The 18,687-nt window shown below is 51.2% G+C and overlaps 1 protein-coding gene across 1 annotated transcript in view; it reads left to right on the top strand.

Moving 5' to 3' along the window:
* The window catches only part of TRIM28 (tripartite motif containing 28), a 55,811-nt gene that overhangs the window by 29,345 nt on the left and 7,779 nt on the right, over nt 1-18,687 (top strand). The window contains exons 2-10 of the mRNA XM_065420928.1: nt 4,125-4,237; nt 6,665-6,797; nt 7,600-7,735; nt 9,040-9,156; nt 9,700-9,814; nt 10,361-10,507; nt 12,494-12,608; nt 13,494-13,621; nt 14,022-14,168. Coding sequence (XP_065277000.1) covers nt 4,125-4,237; nt 6,665-6,797; nt 7,600-7,735; nt 9,040-9,156; nt 9,700-9,814; nt 10,361-10,507; nt 12,494-12,608; nt 13,494-13,621; nt 14,022-14,168 — 1,151 coding nt within the window. The remainder of the gene's footprint in view (nt 1-4,124; nt 4,238-6,664; nt 6,798-7,599; nt 7,736-9,039; nt 9,157-9,699; nt 9,815-10,360; nt 10,508-12,493; nt 12,609-13,493; nt 13,622-14,021; nt 14,169-18,687) is intronic.

The following is an 18,687-nucleotide window of genomic DNA, read 5'->3' as shown; positions in this document are numbered from 1 at the left end:
TAGTTGAGATGCGAGGCGCTGGTGCTGAAGAACTGCTCCGGTGTTTTCATCCTACATGTTTCAGTAACACATACGTATCCAAACTTCATACAACGATAGCACATACAATCGAACAAGATATTCATGTCTAGCAGATCAAGACTTTTAGAATACTTCAAAGCATACTTTGTACAAAACATCCTAGTTACAGGACCATGGGGACTATTGGAGTGCCAGGGTGTCTCAGGTTCCTTCTGGTCTTGGAATCTATGAATGAATGAAAGGGGATAGGGTGCAGCTGGCCTCGCAACTGTGGTACTGGCAGCTGACTCTCAGGTGATTATTAGAGACCCAAGGTGGGTGAGGGTAAGAGCTCTTGGACCAACTTCTGTTGGTGAGATGAGCTTACACAGCTCTTCAGTAAACTCCAAAGCTTGTCTCACTCATAGAAGTTGGTCCAATAAAAGATGTTACCTCACCCACCTTGTCTCTCAACATCCTGGGACCCACATGGCTACAACAACATTGTGTCAAACTTGGTTAGTGGATAAACACTCTCATGTAGCATTGTACAAGTTTGAGGATTCAGATTTTAAAAAGTGGTTGAATTCCTCTTAGGCCATTATCTTTAGCAAGTTAATGAGTTTGCTTTGCGCACACAGACCCCATGTGATCCTAAGCTCTAATGATCTGGGGGGAAACTCAATAGTAGGGGCAGCTCCTTGTATGAGCAGGGGATAAAACTTCAACTGGTTTTGACATGCATGAAAAATCGAACTAAAATCATGGAAAAGCTGAATGGCATTCGCTTTGGTTCCATGCGCCGCAATCTAAAACAAGTTGAATGCTGTGTTTCAGAATGGGAGTTGGGCATGTTATCACTGGCAGCTCCCAGACTTGGAAATGGGATGCTGTCAAATTGCTTTGTCGGAAGTCTCGTGTATAGACTTTCTGCTCTAGTTTAATACTTAGTTAGAAGTGTCTTGAAATGGGAATTTCAGGTCTATAGTGGGGGAGATGTTTCAGCTTTAACACCTGCCCACACTTTTGAATGTAACTTTGTAAGGAAAAGGAAGCTTTTTGGGTTGCGCTGCTTACAAAGGACCCTGTACAAATTGCCACATTCAGTCTGTTTTTATGACTATTGTGGGACAAGATGATGACCACTTTGCTTTGGCTGCTCTGAAGGGTTTGTCTTGTTCCTGGTTGGCATTACTGCTGTTGTATAGTTCTCAGCAGCAATCATTCCCTTCAGAATCTAGAGACTGAATTTAAGGCTGCCTTCCCACCTGAATTTCTCTGGAGCTGCGTCTCCATGGCTGCCACATCCACAGCTCATGCCCAGGTGGCTACAGCATCATTTGTTTTGCTGAGCTGCGCAGGTCTCCTGGAAGTTTCCCATCCCACCCAGGATGTGCCAAGCTGAAATTATCCTTCTGCTGTGGTAGCTAGATAAAATGGGGGAAGGATTAGCCAGGATACCTTATTATATACTCCAATTGCTGTGTCTGGGTTACACAGCACCTGTAGCCTTCACGGTTTTAACATAAATGCACTGAGGAATTCTGCCTCTCGGAATCTCTTTATTTGGTGACTCTTCCTCACAGTGTCCTTTCCCATCAGGGGCACTTTCCTAGATAAACTAGGAACTGAGTGTTCTGGATGGGTACTTCCCAAGCCATAGGATTCATGCCAGATACTGAGTTGATTGTGGCAGACGAGCTGTTCCTTCTGCATCCAATTCAGCCACCCACGCCGGGCTGGCTATGCAGCCGGGCTGGCTATGCAGCAGAGCCAAACAGGATAATGCACAGGCTGGAAAATAGTTGTAATGGACGTGCCACTGCTGTTGGGTAATTCTCACCTCTCCTTAATCTTGGCACTGCCTTCCTGTCGTCTCCCCAAAGGGGGGAAGTTATGCTGCTCAGTGGAGGAGCTCCCATTATAGGACAAGGTGTGATGTTGAGAAGTTGAGGCTTGGTGCCTTTTCAGTTGGTGCAGGCTTAGCATGTGTTAAATGTGTAGACCGGGGTAGGCAATCTATGGCATGTGCGCCGAAGGCGGCACGCGAGCTGATTTTCAGTGGCACTCACACTGCCCGGGTCCTGGCCACCGGTCTGGGGGGTTCTGCATTTTAATTTAATTTTAAATGAAGCTTCATAAACACTTTAAAAACCTTATTTACTTTACATACAACAATAGTTTAGTTATATATTATAGACTTGTAGAAAGAGACCTTCTAAAAACATTAAAATGTATTAGTGGCACACAAAACCTTAAATGGGAGTGAATAAATGAAGCACACCACTTCTGAAAGGTTGTCGACCCCTGGTGTAGACTCTAGACTCTTCAGGTATGTTAACACCTGCTTCTAGCTAACATGTTCTAATGTTCACCTGTAAATCCTGCTGTGGATGGGCTTCAAAGGGCATGCTGAGGTATGCTTAGGAAGCTTTGGAGCCTTTACTGGGCAAAGTAGCAGAACTGCTGCTTGTGGGGTTGGCTGTGTAGCAGGTTGGGGTTGGTTGTGGAGTGGCCCATAGTAGATCCAGGCACAAGAGCAGTTTAGGCTGTCTGCCTGTTCTCATGGAAACCTGCCTGGGGCACTTGGCTTGCTGTGTGGATGCAGTCAATGGAGATGGCTGAGATTAGAATCTTGTAGCCGATTGTAACTATGCAAAGAGCATGGCTCTTAAATACTTTGTTAGGCAGAGGGGTCTGGCCAGGTGCCCCATTGCAGTGTGGTGGAGGTTTTGAGAGCTGGGTTTTCAGCCCACACATGACAGATGCAGGATTTCTTAGCTAAAAGGGATTAGCATCTGCTTAGACTGGAAACCTGTAGAGTTTGAGAGTTTATCTATTCGCTGTATTGTGGGAAATCTGTTTGCATAAATCTGGGAGTATGGTTTGGCTAATGTGTTCCTGCTTGTTTTTCCTGATAAACCCCCATTACATTAAACATCTTTGTACCATAAACATTCCAATAAGCAGGTCAACGCTGTTCATAACCCACTATAGGTGCTTAGATGCTGTGACGATGGGTGCTGTGGAAAACAGTGGCATAGTGTAGACACGTTTTTTGTGCCTCTGCAGTTTTGAAAATGGGCATATCCATGCATCTCAATTGCCGATAATGCTTTGTACTCATGCTAAATGTTGTGGAAACTTTACTAGTATAATTATGTTGCTGTAACCTGTTTTGTACATGCAGAATATATCAGATGTATATTCTGGTGAGGTTTGCCAAACGTATTGTGCACTAAATAGATGTCTCTGGTCTACTAATATCTGGAATGTTTCTGCAGAGATAGGTGTGTAAGGGCTGTGGAATTTAATGTGCTGTAAGGAGGGGGAATATAAATATGAGCAACAGTGAGGATATAACAGCTGCAAGACTTTCCCAGATTGGTAATGTAGTCAGCTTTCTGTGCTGTGCTGATTTATCTTCAGTTAATAAACTGAGCCTGGTTATCTGACATCAGCTCGATAAAGGAGCTGAGCCCTCAATAGAAGCACCTCAATGTTCCATGAGCCCAAACTCACTCCAGGCAGAACCAAAAGTACCAGCTTGCCAGTTCCTCACGAGTAACCCTATAACCTCTCAATTTTAATGGCTGCTCCCCCGTGGGGAGGTGGAGACTCATGTGGGGTTGTCTTGCTCACTGGGGGCAAATTCTGCTGAGGCATTTGAAAGGAGGCTGGCCTGCCTCTACCAGTCACATTGTGCTTCCCCCGCTGTCTTCTGCTCAGGTGCTGTGGGCAGAGACTGTGCCCTCTGACATGACAGTTGGGAGACTCTTTCTGGGGAAGTGAAATGGCTCCATCTCCACGTACATCCCACATCCATGGCTGCAGTGGCCATTCAGAGATGGTGCTAAGTTTTGGTATCTTAGCCCTGGTCTACTGTACAGACCTGTGTTGGTATATAACTAGGTCGCTCAAGGGTGTGGATTTTCAGGGGTGACTGACAGTTGTATCAACCAAACTCCCTGTGTTGACAGGAGGGCTTCTCTCCCCTCGACATAGCTACCACCTCTCAGGGAGGAGGATTAACTACACCAGGAGTGGCACCCCTACGATTAGCTACATATCTGCTGCCACTTCCTGAGTGCGTGATGCTTTCTTCTGCTCCCCTTACCTTGCAGTGGTGGACTGCCCTGTGTGCAAACACCAGTGTTACCTCAAGGACATCGTGGAGAACTACTTCCTGAGAGACAGCGGGGCGGAGGCAGCCACAGACAGCAAGGATGCAAACCAGGTAGGAGTGCAACCTTCCTACCCCTTCCTCCCCAGAAGGGCTCTGACTGACCCCCTCAGCAGAACACAGCTCTGCTCCCCACCCTCTTATTCCCAACTTGCCATGCAGACCAGGCAGTGGTGGGGGTAGCTTGCAGTCCCTCTGGCCATAGATCAGCTCAGTTCTCCTGGTAAAAGGAAGCAGTGCAGAGCACCTGGCCCTTCCTTTCCTGACACTGTGCTCCACGCTGCTCCTGGCTGCTGGGGTGGGACGGGGCTGTCTCGTCGGGGATGTTGAGGTATCTCCAGTGTACACCCTGCCCAGGGCAGGCAGTGCGCTCATCGGTGCTTTGTCCGGCCCCTTTTGGAGGTGGCAATTTGTTACAGTAGCACCTATAGACTCTGCTGGGCTGGGGGCTGGGCTGGGTGCTGTGCAGACACAAGCTCGGCCCTCAGCGTTTCCTTATAAATAGACCAGATGGGTAGGGAGGGGACAGGACAGGACGGGAGTAGACTTTTGATGTCACAGCAGGACTTGGCTGTGAGCAGAGCCCTTGGTCCTGGGCCTTGATTTTTTGACACTCCCTCCCTCTGAGATGACCCATGATCACTGTTAGCTGTCTAGCTGCCCCTGGATCCCCTCTCTGAGAGCACCCCCTCGGGCATCCAGCCTCAGGATTTATCTCCCTGACTTCCCCACTCCTAGATGGTCTCCCTGTGTACCAGCCGTGCTTACCCAGCAGGTCCAAACAGACCAGTGCCTGCGGTTCTTCAGTTTGCGTGGTGAATAGTGACCCGAAGCAAACAGCTGCTTTAGAACAAAGTGCATCAGTGGGAACATGGCAAAGCATGAGAGAGGCTGTTTAAGTGCATGTCTGTCTTAAATAAAAGCTCAGGCCAGGCCTGTCTTACCCTGACCTCTGCTCTCTGAGGGCTTGTCTGCCCCTGTCATTGAGGGCCTGTCTTTTTATCCAGCCGAAGGCTGTTCAGCTTGGCCAGCTCCTCAGGTGGCGGAAACCAGAACTTCAAAGTAAATAGCCTAGGCGTTACCTGGAGCAGTCGTCAGGCCATTACCCAGGGTTTTCAGAACTCAAAACTGTGGCAACTTAATTGGTTTTCTCCAGGCGGTGTCAGGATTAAATTGATGGGGACACAGCTCCTCTGTCTGCTGAATGATTGGTACAAACGAGTGCTTTCATCCAAAGCTCCCTTTTTGTGTCTCAGGCACTCACGCATATGCCATAGCAGTAGTTTTAGAGCACACCAAGTAGTTTACCCAAAGTCTGAGATGGTTTTGAGTGATCAGTAGCCGGGGTTCTGGGGGCCCTCCTTCCATCCAGCTTAGGGTTGCCAGTTTTGGTTGGACATATTCCTGGAGGTTTCATTACCTGACATAATCTTTAATTCTTGGAGACTCCAGGACAATCCTGAAGGGTTGGCAACCCTAGTCCAGCTGCTTGGGGAGAAGATGTCAGTCACTGCTCAAAGAAAAGCTCCTTCGAACTGCTCCAAAGTGTGTTCTCTTATAACCTTTTATAGCTGCTAACTTAAACAAAGCACAAACTCAGTGACTCCTAATGGGTCACCATTGTAACCCCCTAGTGGGTCACCAATTCTTCTAGCTTCAGTAAATTGCTCATTATCCCTTATCAGCAAAGCATTTCTAGTCATAATAAAACTTATGTCAGGGGCACTCAGAACTGAGGTCGGTTATTCCTTCCCTTCTCATAGTCCATTAACTCCGTCCCATCCTCCCATTCTGATGAGCAAAACTGCAAACGTGCAGCTGTTTGGCCTTGCCTCGGAGTCCTATCTATGTGGTGTATTTGCTTTTCAACTAACGGTGGCTAGCCACACACAATAGCTGCAGTTAGGTCAAGTTCCATTCTCTCATTATAAGGGCTGCCTGCTTGACTGAAGCCCTTGTGTTCATACAATCATCCTCTTAAACTATGTCCACACTACAAATGTCCACATCCCCGAGTGGCGTCAGTTATCCCAACCTAAGGGCCAGTGTAGACAGTGCTATCTCAGCCCTTTGCAGATGGGAGAGCCGCTCTCCTGTCAGCTTACAACATCTTCACCAGAAGCACTACAGTGGCACAGCTGCCTTGGTGCAGCTGTGCCTCTATAAATGATGTAGTGTAGAAAGGTTTGGCGCTAGCCTTGACTATAACTTATTCTCTGCCTTAAGAATTGCACATCTGCAGCCCATCTCCTTCCATTCAGTCTGAGCTGGAGGACTCCAGAGCTGTGCTCCCAGGGTCATCTGCTCCATGCAGTACCACGGGTGCCCCTAACTGCACTGGGAGCCAGGGATGCAGAACACCCTTGGAAACGAGCCCCAGTGTCTATCTTGCCCTGTGCCTAGGCTTGTCTCTCCAAGGTTGTGGTGTAATTTGTGGGGCTGGTGTGTTCCTTGGTGCTCACCCTTCCTCCTGTCCCCCAGTGCTGCACCAGCTGTGATGACAACGCCCCTGCTACCAGCTACTGTGTGGAGTGCTCAGAGCCGCTGTGCGAGACGTGTGTGGAAGCCCACCAGAGGGTGAAGTATACCAAGGACCACACGGTCAGATCCACAGGTCAGTACCCTGCCCCACTCCTGGCAGGAATGCTGCGCTAGCCTGGTACTGCCTGCCCTTTGACGAGGGATAGGGTGGGGATTGGGGTCATGGAGTGTAACCACTTCTCCTTTCCCACCCAGAGTGCCGCATTTGGGTGTCTATACGAGAGCTGGTTTAAACTGGTTTGAAACTGATTTGGCTAAATCTGTGCAAACCCTTGTTTATGCTATCTATGTTCTGTTCAACTTAACCTGTTCTTGGGTGCTACTGTCCACTCTTCAGATGGAATGAGAGCATCCATCTGGGATTGTACTGCTTTAACTGAATCAGTTTGAATTCTCCCCTTTGGGAAGTGTGCAACTTCCTCATGTAGACAAGGCTCCAGAGGCAGAAAGCTAGGTTCCCACTGGTGAGGGAGAGGACTTTAATCTGATAGGCTCCATGCAGTGCCCACCCCCTGGCAGCATGGGCTCTGCTGCCCATGGCCAGCACTGGAAGCCTTGAAGAGGGGATCTGGGAAATAGGAGAGATCTGGACATGCAGGCTATAGTTGGGCATGTTGCACGTGATGGCTGAGCAGGCTTCCCCTTCAGCTCTGCCCCTTAACCCAGACCTGCAGCCCCCCTGGATCCACTCCAATGCACAGCTCTGCCATTATCCCTCAGTCCCCCCCGTCCGCCGCCCCCCCCCCCCCCCACTGTCCCGCTCTGCTGGTGCCCCTCACTCCCGACCTGCAGGCCACTCTAGGCTGGCTGCTGTGGTTGGGGTGCCCCTGGGGTCCTGGCTGGAGGAGAAGGGTAATGCTCGCGTTCTGTTCTAGGCCCGTCAAAGTCAAAGGAGGGTGAGCGCACAGTCTACTGCTCCGTGCACAAGCATGAGCCCCTGGTGCTGTTCTGTGATACCTGTGACACTCTGACCTGTCGGGACTGCCAGCTCAACGCCCACAAGGATCACCAGTAAGCATGCACGCCCGCTGGCTGTACTCTGCCGTGAGCGAGTAGGCCGCTCTCCGCTACCCCTTCCCCGTCCGCTCTGGGGCAGGGTTGTGCTGCCCATACCTCTGCCTGGGATACTAATGGTGTGGCCTGGGCCAGGCTCTCTCCCCAGCTGGGCTGGAGATGTGGGCACCCACTGCCAGTCTGTGCCGTGCTTTCTTCCAGATGGGACAGCTGGAGCAGACCTCTCTGCCAGCCTGTGCATCCTTTCTCCTGGATGGGATGGCTGTGCCAGACCTCTCCGCTAGGCACTGCTGACCTCTGCCACGTTTCCTGGCTGCTGCTGGGGTTGAGGCAGCTTAGACCAGCCCTTTGTGCTGTGGGTAGGTTGGGTTCTGGTGTTCCTTGACCTGTTCTCACCTGGGCCCCTGTGATGGTTCTCAGAGTAGCCAGAACGGAGTCATTTTACACCCCTGCCTCATCTGTTACCATCAGCCTGTCAGCCACCCAAGCAATCTCCTCTGGGCTGTACCCTCCTGCACTTAGTGCAGTAGGGGTACCCTGGCTTGTGTGATTCAACTCAGGATCAGTGCCTTACATAGTTCTGCAGCCCTGAGATGTTTCTAGTGAAAACAAATTTATTATCCGAGTCAGGAGATAATGAGGAAATGAACACACAAGGCTACACACCCAGCAAAATACAAACACGCTTCCTAGAGACTCAACTTAACAGGGTAACTTCCTGTCTTAAAGTTCATCTTGCCCCAGACATCTGTTCCAACCGAGGTGGGCTGGGCGTCCGTTTTCATGAAAGTGAACACAGTGCCCGCTTACTTCCTGTGAAAGACAAGATTGGGGGGGAGGTCTTCTGTTTCCCAAATGTAGCCCATCAAACCTTTGATGTGTATCTCAAGATGAGGTTCTCTTCCCCTGCTGTTTTCTTCCCTGTTGACTGCCTATGTAAGCATGCCTGTGTTTTTTAGCTTAGTGATTAATTTACTTGCTGGTCAAAAGACAGCCAATTAAGGTCCCTTGTCTAGCAGGAAACCTGCTTCTCTGCTGTTGCTGTGATACAGAATATAAGAACATATTTTAAGTGTGTGTATGTACATTTCACAACAACATTAATAACCAGTCAGTGTGGCCCTGGCTTTCGTTTGAGACTTCACTTAAGTACATCACAGGAGCCAAAATGTGCACACCAGAACCAGGAGATTGTTGCAACCCCTTGGCCGCTGGCATTGAGGGGTTCATGGGTCACAGCCCCTGCACCTGTTCTCTGCCCGGCCAGCTATGAGCATCACTCTCCACTTCCATCCCCACAGATACCAGTTCTTGGAGGATGCTGTCAGGAATCAGCGTAAGATGCTGGCCGCACTGGTGAAGCGCCTGGGGGACAAGCATGCCAACCTGCAGAAATCCACCAAGGAAGTGCGCACCTCGTATGTAGCCCTACTGAGCGTCCCGACCTTGGGGAGGGGTCCCTGCCCATGCTGCTGAGCCCCAAGGAGAGATTTCTCCCACCCCCAAAGATGTGCAGGGAAACCCTTTCTTGTGACGGGGGGAGGAGGGGATTGAGAGATCTTTTCTGAGTGCTGGTCCCTATGTGTATGCATGTGCCTAGGACCAGAGTATCTTTGCCAGCAATGTCCATGCCTGTGTCGCCGAACAGACTCCTGTTGACTTCCTGCATTCCCTGTGAGCCAAAGAGGGGGTCATAACTGGCAGGCAAGGTCAAGACAGAGGCCTCCAGGGCTGCTGTTAAGCTGGGGAGGAAGCAGTTGGGATTGACAGAAGGGTGCCCATTTCCAGAGGGCAGTTTGGGCCCAGGCCTGTGTCAGAGGCACTCCAAAGGATGGGATGGGAAGCTGTGCTATTGCAGAACCTCTCCTGGCCTTGGCTGGCTGAGATGCAGAAAGCCCTGGGGAGGGGACCGGGTGTGGGTGTATGGTATACTCAGCGTGTGGCTCTGGCTGGCTACGCAGGATCCGGCAGGTGACGGATGTGCAGAAGCGGGTGCAGGTGGATGTGAAGATGGCCATCCTGCAAATCATGAAGGAGCTCAACAAGCGGGGCAAGGTGCTCGTCAATGACGCACAGGTGAGTGCATATTGTGGAAGGCCCTCCCAACCCACCTCTGGAGCAGACCCCTGACTCACCCTCCTGCTGCCCTTGCAGGGGCCTTGAACACAGGTATGCAAGGAGTTCCTCTGAGCGCATGTGGATCTTAGCACTGAAACCTGCTCACTCCCTAGGAGTAGGGAGTAAGGGAGTTGTCCCCCTTGGCTCCCCCCCATTTTTGTGGATCAATAGGATCTGTGCTCCATCTCCGCTTTTAAACAGTCCTTTGGAGGAACCCTTCCATTGTGCCAGCCCCCAAAGGGTCCGACTCTCACCCTCTGGCCCACCCCATGAGCTGTGCCCAGCGCATCCAGCTGAGAAGTTTCCGAGCAGGAGTCTGTCCCGCATTGGCACCAATCCCTACTCAGTTCACAACCATGCATATCATTCATTAAAATATCAGGCAGTTCCCACTTCTCCACACAGGCTGCACTGCAGCCCGGGGCATGTGGCAGCATCCTGCGGGGGGGTGGGCAGGTCTCTGTGCTGTTGCTGATGGAGTGCTGGCACCTGGCTGTGTTGCAGAAAGTGACTGAGGGGCAGCAGGAGAAGCTGGAGCGCCAGCACTGGGCCATGACCAAGCTGCAGCGCCATCAGGAGCACATCCTGCGTTTCGCCTCCTGGGCCCTGGAGAGTGACAACAACACTGCCCTGCTGCTTTCCAAGAAACTGGTGAGTGACTAGACGGGCAGGGGGATGGGGTGCAGCACAACGGGGCCCTATCTAGTGCCAGGTCAGACCCTGATCTCTGGCTCCGCTGTACTCGCTGCAGGGTGCTCTCCAGGCTCGGTTCCAGTGGAGATCTTCTCTCCACTTGGCTTTCTGAAAGGGGTAAGGCTCCTGCAGGTGTCGGGCAACATGTCACAGCTTAGGTGTTGCACCTGCATTCCTCCTCCGTGGTCCAGCAAGGACACCCACTTCAGGCTCCACAGCTGTCTGCTCTTTTGGGTGGAGATCCACATCTCTCCCTCCTGCCTGGGGTATTGCCAGGCTGCACAATTCCCTGCCTACACTGTAAATCCCCCTGGCAAGTCATAGAATCCTAGAATATCAGGGCTGGAAGGGACCTCAGGAGGTTATCTAGTCCAACCCCCTGCTCATAGCAGGACCAATTCCCAACTAAATCATTCCAAATGCCCTAAGCAGGCCAATGCCTGCACTTTATCCTCAGTGTGGTTGTCCCTGGTTAGTTACCACTCAGCTCTGAGGAAGCACACTTATTCCTAAGGTGAAAGCATTGTAGAAAACCTATGAAAGCAATACAAAAACCTGCATGTGTGCTGATAAGCTTAGTAGAGATCATCCGGGAAGGGTTCTTGCTGATGATCAGTCCTTCAAACCCCAGCAAGGTTTTTTTTTTCCCCCTTGGGTTACAAGTTCATAACTGCTGCTGCTGAGAACAGGCACCCCTATGAATAACTTGCTGTCCTTTATATAGCTATGGTCTTTGACTGAGATTCCATGAGCAGACAATCAGTAGACTTGTACTTTCCTCAGGGCATAGCTAGATAAGTTGTCAGGGTGATTAAGCACTGGAATAAATTGCCCAGGGAGGTTGTGGAATCTCCATCATTGGAGATTTTTAAGAGCAGGTTAGACAAACCCATGTCAGGGATGGTCTAGATAATACCTAGTCCTGCCATGAGTGCAGGGGACTGGACTAGATGACCTCTTGCCCTTTCCAGCCCTATGATTCTAAGTTCATGTAGAACAGGTCCATCAATGACTATTAGCCAAGATGGTCAGGGGCGCAACCCCATGCACTGGGTATCCCTAGCCTCTGATTGCCGGAAACTGGGACTGAATGATAGTAGATGATCACTCATTAATTGCCTGTTCTGTTCATTCTGAAGCACCTGGCATTGACCACTGGCAGAAGGCAGGCTACTGGGCTAGACGGACCGTTGGTCTGACCCATCTGGCCCCCCCTTATGTTCAGAAGGCTGGGTATTTGCATAACTACAGGAGCTCATGACAAGGCTAAGATTGTGTCTCAGAGGTCATGGAAACTGGGACTTACAGAAACCTCTGACATTTTCTGCTTCAGCCACTGGGGCGGTGGCCCTGGAGCTCCGAGCTGCTGTGGGAGGGTGGGTGCAGGCTTGGGGGGTGGCTGTTTTAGGTGCTTCTGTTTAAATGCACCCTGGCCTGTCAGTCTTCTGTCAGTTCTTGGATTGAGTGGGTAACCCTCTCCCCAGCACAGAATTGATAGCTGAGCAGTTCTGAGCCAGGTCAGACCAAGCAGAGGGTTACCTGCATTGTTGCAGGGGTGGGAGTGGCATTAATTACCCTTGTTGACTCCTCCTACAGGAGGAAACATCCCTATCTGACCCATTCACCCAGAACCATTGAAGCTTCCCTGTTTCCATAGCATTGTCTCACTGGTGAACGAACCTGTGACGATTAGTAGGAGGCTGCGACCAGCATGGGCCCGCGTGCCCCCTCTTCCCCCCCCCCCCCAAGCTTCCGAGAGTGGGATCTCCTGGACACTGCATGGAGATCCAGAGTCCAATCGCTTTGAGATGTCTGGGTTTCCTGGCCACACCAGGGTTACACAGGAGGAGAGGACAGGAGGAGTGGACCCAGGTTCCTGGGTTTCAGCAGCATCGTTACCCTGGGTGTGACCATCTGTTCCCCTCCCTCTCCCCCCCACCCCAGATCTACTTCCAGCTGCATCGTGCCCTCAAGATGATCGTAGACCCCGTGGAGCCCCAGGGGGACATGAAGTTCCAGTGGGATCTTAATGCCTGGACCAAGAGTGCGGAGACCTTCGGTGAGCCGTGGGGCTGGGGGTGTCTGGGAGACTGACCGGCTTTGAGAAGGTGCGGGCATGTGTCGTGGAGGGAAGGGGATTGCAGAGATCCCAGACCCTGTTGGCCTCTGTATTCTCTCCTCCCCCCTCCCCCAAAGTCATGCGCTGTTTGTGCTGGGAGCCCAGTGCCCCGGCTGTTCCTCCTCCCTGGGGGCTGGGTCTTGGCCGGTGAGTGGCTTGTGGCAGGACAGCAGGGGACCACTGTGTATGCAGGTCCCAAGCCCAATGACATGAGCCCTCCTGTCCCATAATGTAAGAGCCAGGGATGGTGCAGAAGTGGCTGATTGTGTGTGTGGGGGGGTTGCCACTGCACCTGGGGAGCCTGGCATCAGGGTTCAGCCAACACCCAGGTACTACCCCTGCCCCGTTGGGCACAGCTGAGTGGATCCAGTGTGGAGGGGAGTCAGGCAGAGCAGCTCTTGACCACGCTCCTTGTAGCTGAGCTGTGGGGCCCAGTCCTGCAGCTGCTTTCTGAGCATTGGGATCCACCTGAAATCTTTCCCCCCCCCCCCCCCCTCCCGGGCACAGCAGGGCCAGCGAAGGGTGGGGAGTGCTGTGGTGCGGTGTGGGCATTAAACCAACCCACGGGGCGCCCCGCTGTGCCACGGGAGCAGATCCCAAATGGCCAGCTTGCCTCAATGGCTCCTTATGCCATCAGTATTTCCAGGAGCTGTCATGGGACACACCCTGCTTGTTGTAGCTTAGACATGTGTGGCTGGTGGCTGGGACTGGGTATGCAAAGGGCTGTGGAAACCCAGAGGTGGACCGAACTCAGGCCTGGGTGCCCTGTTCCCTTATCGTGTGCTTCTGTTTAAATGCACCCTAACATGCCCATCCTCTCTCCAGGAACAATAGTCTCAGAGCGGAGCGGCACCCTGCAGGCCGCAGCCCCCAACGCGCAGATCCAGCGTGCCAATGCCACCGGCCCGGCGGCGGCAGGAGGAGGGGTGAAACAGGTCTCCGGCACTCCCCAGGTACTGGCTCCTCTTACGAATGTCCCTCTCATGGTCCCGAACCGGCCCGAGGCTGCTGTCTCCCAGAGCCAGCCTCCGCCTCTGCAGCCACCAGTGCAGCCCGCCCGGATCCTCACGGCCCCCGTGGTTAAGAGTGGTGCCGGCACCACCTACGTACAGCCCATGCAGCTCCAGTTGGTGCAGCCCCGCGGCCTCCTACAGATGAACGGCCAGCAGCAAGTCATGGGCCAGCTGGTACTTCTGCCCCAGGTCAATGGGACTCAGGTGGGTGCCACGCTCCAGCAGCTACCTGGCAGATGGTGGGGGAGCCTCTCTCCAATGGTAGCGGCAGTGGGGTGGCCCATGAACCAGGCTCCGCCCTTCCCATGGGGGTAACAGGCACTTCTCCCTCTCCCTGCAGGGTGTGCAGCAAGTCTCGATGCAGTCCACCATCATCAGCAAGGGACAGCTGGCCCCAGGAGCCCTACTGCAGCCCATCATCTCTTCCAACAGCCAGGCAGACTGCTTCATCAGTGAGGGTAGCGCCCTGGCATCCTCTGCTGTGCAGGTGAGCAGGGCCAGGAGAAGCCAGACGGGCACGGCAAGGGGTGTGCCGAGGCCTGTGCCTACGCTGCCTCCACCGTCACTCTGCAGGCTTGTGCTAAGCACATTACGACCCCCCAAGGTTCTTGGAGGGTGTCTAGACAGTAAAGTAAACCCCGCAGCTGGCCCATGCCAGCCAGCTTGGGCTGTTGCATTGCTATGTGGACTTCCAGGTTTGGGCTGGAGCCTGTGTTGGGAGGGTCCCAAAGCTCAGGCTCCAGTCCAAGCCTGCACATCTACACTGCAATGAAAGAGCCCTGTGAGCCCAAGTCTGCTGGCCCTGGCCAGCTGTGGGTTTTTCTTGTCTGTGTAGACAGACCTACCCTGAGGGTCCCCCTTCGGTGTCCTGCCCCTGGTCCATTGGACACTCACAGAATTCCTGGAGCCTCTATTCCCAAAGGCACAGTACACCACAACTTCGAAGGCAGCTCCGCTTAACCCACAGCAACTAAATTTGTGTTTGGAGAAAGCAAGTACCAGTTCATTTAACACAAGTGATTCAAATGCTAGAGAACTATGGGAAACGAAGGGTTACATATGAAGTAGAAATCACACCACACATTCTAGGGCCTAAACTTAACAAGATGAAGTTTATTAGACAGGAGGGTCTCACCCAAGTTCTTCTCCCAGCATTTAACAGCTTGATGCTGTGATCTTTGTTTTCCCAGAAGCTGGCAGTGGGCTTCCTTACTTCCTAGGTGAAGGATGCAAAGTGAGTCTTACAGTGCAAAAATCCATTGTCATCCCTTGCAAATAGGGTAACCCCAGCTGCTTGTATTTTCCTGTCTAAAATCTCCCCCCAAGTTTGCAATTAACATTTTGTTCAGATGGTAAATGAGCATTCATTGTGAAGTGTGCAACAAACCAGTTAACTTATGTGTAGGGAGATGGAGACAAACATTTTCAGCTTGTTTATCAACTTCTGATGACAAGCCCCCACTCAGACCTTAAGACCATAATTTTACTCCTGGGGAAAATCTGCGCACAATCTTTGAAAAGTCTGCAAAATTCTGCATATTTTATTTGTCAAAATAACACAATATAATCATGCCAGTTACAATTATTTTGGTAATTTATTTCAAAATATCTGTGAGCAAGTATGTCTGTAATACAGACAAAAAAAGATTCAGGAAATTTGTTTTTTGACAAATAGATTCCTTACTAGGCGCATTAATACAGAATTTTGTGTAATTCATTTAAATTACAATACAGAAGTATTTTTTTCTTCAAGCAGTGTCCCTGTGGATGCTCCACTTTAGGTGTTTGTGCACCCCTGCGCTTCTAGTCGGAGATTTGTAGGGGACTATTCCCATTCCTTCTTTGTGAACAGCCTCTCTGACATGCCTGGTTCTCCAGGTTTTAAATGCGGTCTGATCTGTAGATTGTCAGTACCAGTCTCGGATGGTCACTCAGTGTATCTGTTGTCTGGGAGAGGCCCAGAAGTGCCACCACTGCAGAAAGCTGACAGCAAGAACTAGAAAAGCTAGGGATCTCCAATTAAAACTTATGATGCTGGAGAAATCCCTTCGACCTGCTTCTGATCCTGAGCACAGGACCCCTCCCCGCCAACACTCACCCGTGGTGGCATTGGACATGGGATCCTCTTCCAAAACAGCTGCTAAGGATCCAGTTCCGCAGAAAGCCACAAAATAGCGGTCTCACTCCTTGCCTCAGCAAGAATCGCCTCAGAAAAGGCAATCTCCGACCACCAAATCTGGGTACCATTGGCACCCAGAGCTATGGAGCAGCACGATGGCGCCACCTGCTGCACCAATACATTTCAGCAAGTCTACAGCACTGGCAGCAATCACAATGATTTCTAATCAAAGCCTGCCTCCTCCGTCGACACCAAGCTTGCCTGTGCTGCAGAAGTTTGTTAGCCAGGCAGACCTCTTCACATCACGTCCACTCCAGGAGCGCCTCTTTGGTACCCCCCAAAAGCCCTTGAGGAGGAAGCAGAAGCAATTGAAGAGCCACCACAGGGTGGCACCATCCCATCCACCCACATCTCTTCTTCTCCTGACAATAATGCCTCCTCCTCCTCCATCAGGCGATGACTTTAAATCCTTCCAGGAATGATTTAAACGAGTGGCTGACTCCCTCAATATTTCCTTGTCAGAGCTGCTGGAGAGACTGCATGAGCTGACAGATATTCTCCATACATCTCCTCCTGCTAAGATTGCACTACCCATCAATGCTGCCATCATGGACCCGGCCAAAACTGTCTGGCAGATGCCAGCTATAGCGCCACCTTCTTGTAAAAGATCAGACAAGAAGTACTATGTCCCAGCTAAGGGAGCCAAGTTTTTGTTCACTCCTCCTCCCCCCACCCCTAATTCATTGGTGGTGGTGGAGGCAGTTAATCAAAGGGGAGAGCAACATCTGACTAGGACCACCCCTTATGATAAAGATTGGAAGTGCCTAGACCTCTTTGGCAGAAAGGCCTATTCCTTGGCAACCCTCCAGTTTCGCATAGCAAACTATTCTGCATTACAGGCAAAGTACACACAAATTTTTGCACAAATGTCAACTTTTATTGAACATCTTCCAACAGGTAAAGAACAATATAAAGCGAACATAACAGAAGGCTCCCTCATTGCCAGAATGGCCTTACAGGCTTCCTTGGACTCCACTGACATAGTGGCCCGCTCCATCGCCACCTCCATAGTCATGCGGCGGGCATCCTGGCTCCACCTTTCAGGCTGCCCCAAGGAAGTTGAGGTGACAGTAGAGGACTTACCTTTCAAAGGTCAAAAACTGGTCGCAGAAGGCACAGATGCAACCTTACACACACACACAAGAATTCCTGTGACACATTGAAAACCCTAGGAATATCTGCCCCTGTGAACAAAAAGAAACACGGCAGATTTTAGGGTAGTGCAGAAGCATTGGGTATATCTGCCCAACCTCAGAGATGACATGACCAGCGCCACAAACAACATCAGACGAGACACCGACAAGCCCCAAAGCAGTCAGCAGTGTCTCAACCATCCACTTCCAGACAAGCATTTTGAACTATTGGTCGAGGGCACGAGAGCCCCCCATACTCCACTGCCAAAGTCCCTCATCTCTTGCCCATTTGGGGACTACCCAACACCTTTCTACCCGGTCTGGGCAACCATTACATCAGACAAGTGGGTTCTGGAAATTATACGCAAGGGCTATTCTATCCCTTTTCCTCTATCCCGCCTACCCACCCCCCATCCCTCTTCAGGGACCCATCTCATGAGCACCTGTTAAAGCAGGAAGTAAACCACCTCCTACAACTAGGTGCTGTAGAACCTGTACTTGCCAAGCACAGGGGGAACAGGTTTTATTCACACTACTCTCACTCAGAAGAAAACAGGTGGATGGAGGCCCATCTTGGACTTGCGCAAGCTAAACCATTTGTCAGAACACAGCACTTCAAGATGATAACCCTAGCAACCATAATTCCAGCATTGGAGAAAGGAGATGGGCTGTTGGCCCTCGACCTACAAGATGCCTATTTTCACATCCCTATTCATCCGGCACCCAGAAGGTTCTTTCAATTCACGCTTGGGAACCTCCACTACCAGTACAGAGTGCTCCCATTCGGATTATCCACAGGTATTCTCCAAAGTCCTCGCTGTCGTGCAGCATGCCTTCGCAGACAAGGTGTGATATTTCGCTACTTAGACGACTGCCTCCTAAAAGCTTCCATGTACCAGGCTGCAGTCAATGTCCTTCACATCACAATAACCTTGTTTACAAAATTTAGACTTACAAATCAACATTCAGAAACCTACCCCACTTGCCTCCAGCATTTATAATAGTGTTAAATTAAACACACTTTTTTATATATTTATTAGGGGGGTTGCACTCAGAGGCTTGCTATGTGAAATGGGTCACCAGTAAAAAGTTTGAGACCCACTGTCCTAGGGCATATGCTGAGCCACCATGTTTGTTGTGAAGCATGCCAGGCTTCATCTGAGGGGTCTACAAACCTGGCTTCATACTGTCTATACTCCCCCACAAGCACTCCATCCACAGACTGACAATGCCCAGTGGGGTGTAAGACTCACTCACATGGTGGACAAAAAAACATTTGTACAGGTGTTCCATTCTAATGACACACCCCATCGGTAATGATCACCAAGGACGCCTCCCTCGTGGGATGGAGGAGCACACTTGTCCAAGAATACCATCCAAGGCTGGTGGTCCCTTGCGGAATCCACCCTCTACATAAATCTATTGGAACTCGGGGCGTTTCAAAATGCATGCTGCCACTGATACGCAACAAGACTGTCCAGATCCTCATGGACAACTTCGCCACTATGTTCTACATAAATCGCCAGGGTGGGGCCCCATCTTACCTGCTCTGCGCACAAGCAGTTCACCTTTGGGAATGGTGCATCTCCAACAACATAGCTCTCATTGCAGTCTACTTACCGGGAAGCCAGAATGTCACAGCAGACAACCTAAGCAGACACTTCTCGCAAATGCACGAATGGGAACTGGCCCCA

This window comes from Emys orbicularis, chromosome 21 (assembly GCF_028017835.1).
Source record: "Emys orbicularis isolate rEmyOrb1 chromosome 21, rEmyOrb1.hap1, whole genome shotgun sequence".
In the NCBI taxonomy this organism is placed as follows: domain Eukaryota; kingdom Metazoa; phylum Chordata; order Testudines; family Emydidae; genus Emys; species Emys orbicularis.
The sequence above is the reverse complement of the archived record's forward strand: the minus strand, read 5'-3'. Positions and strand labels throughout refer to the sequence as shown.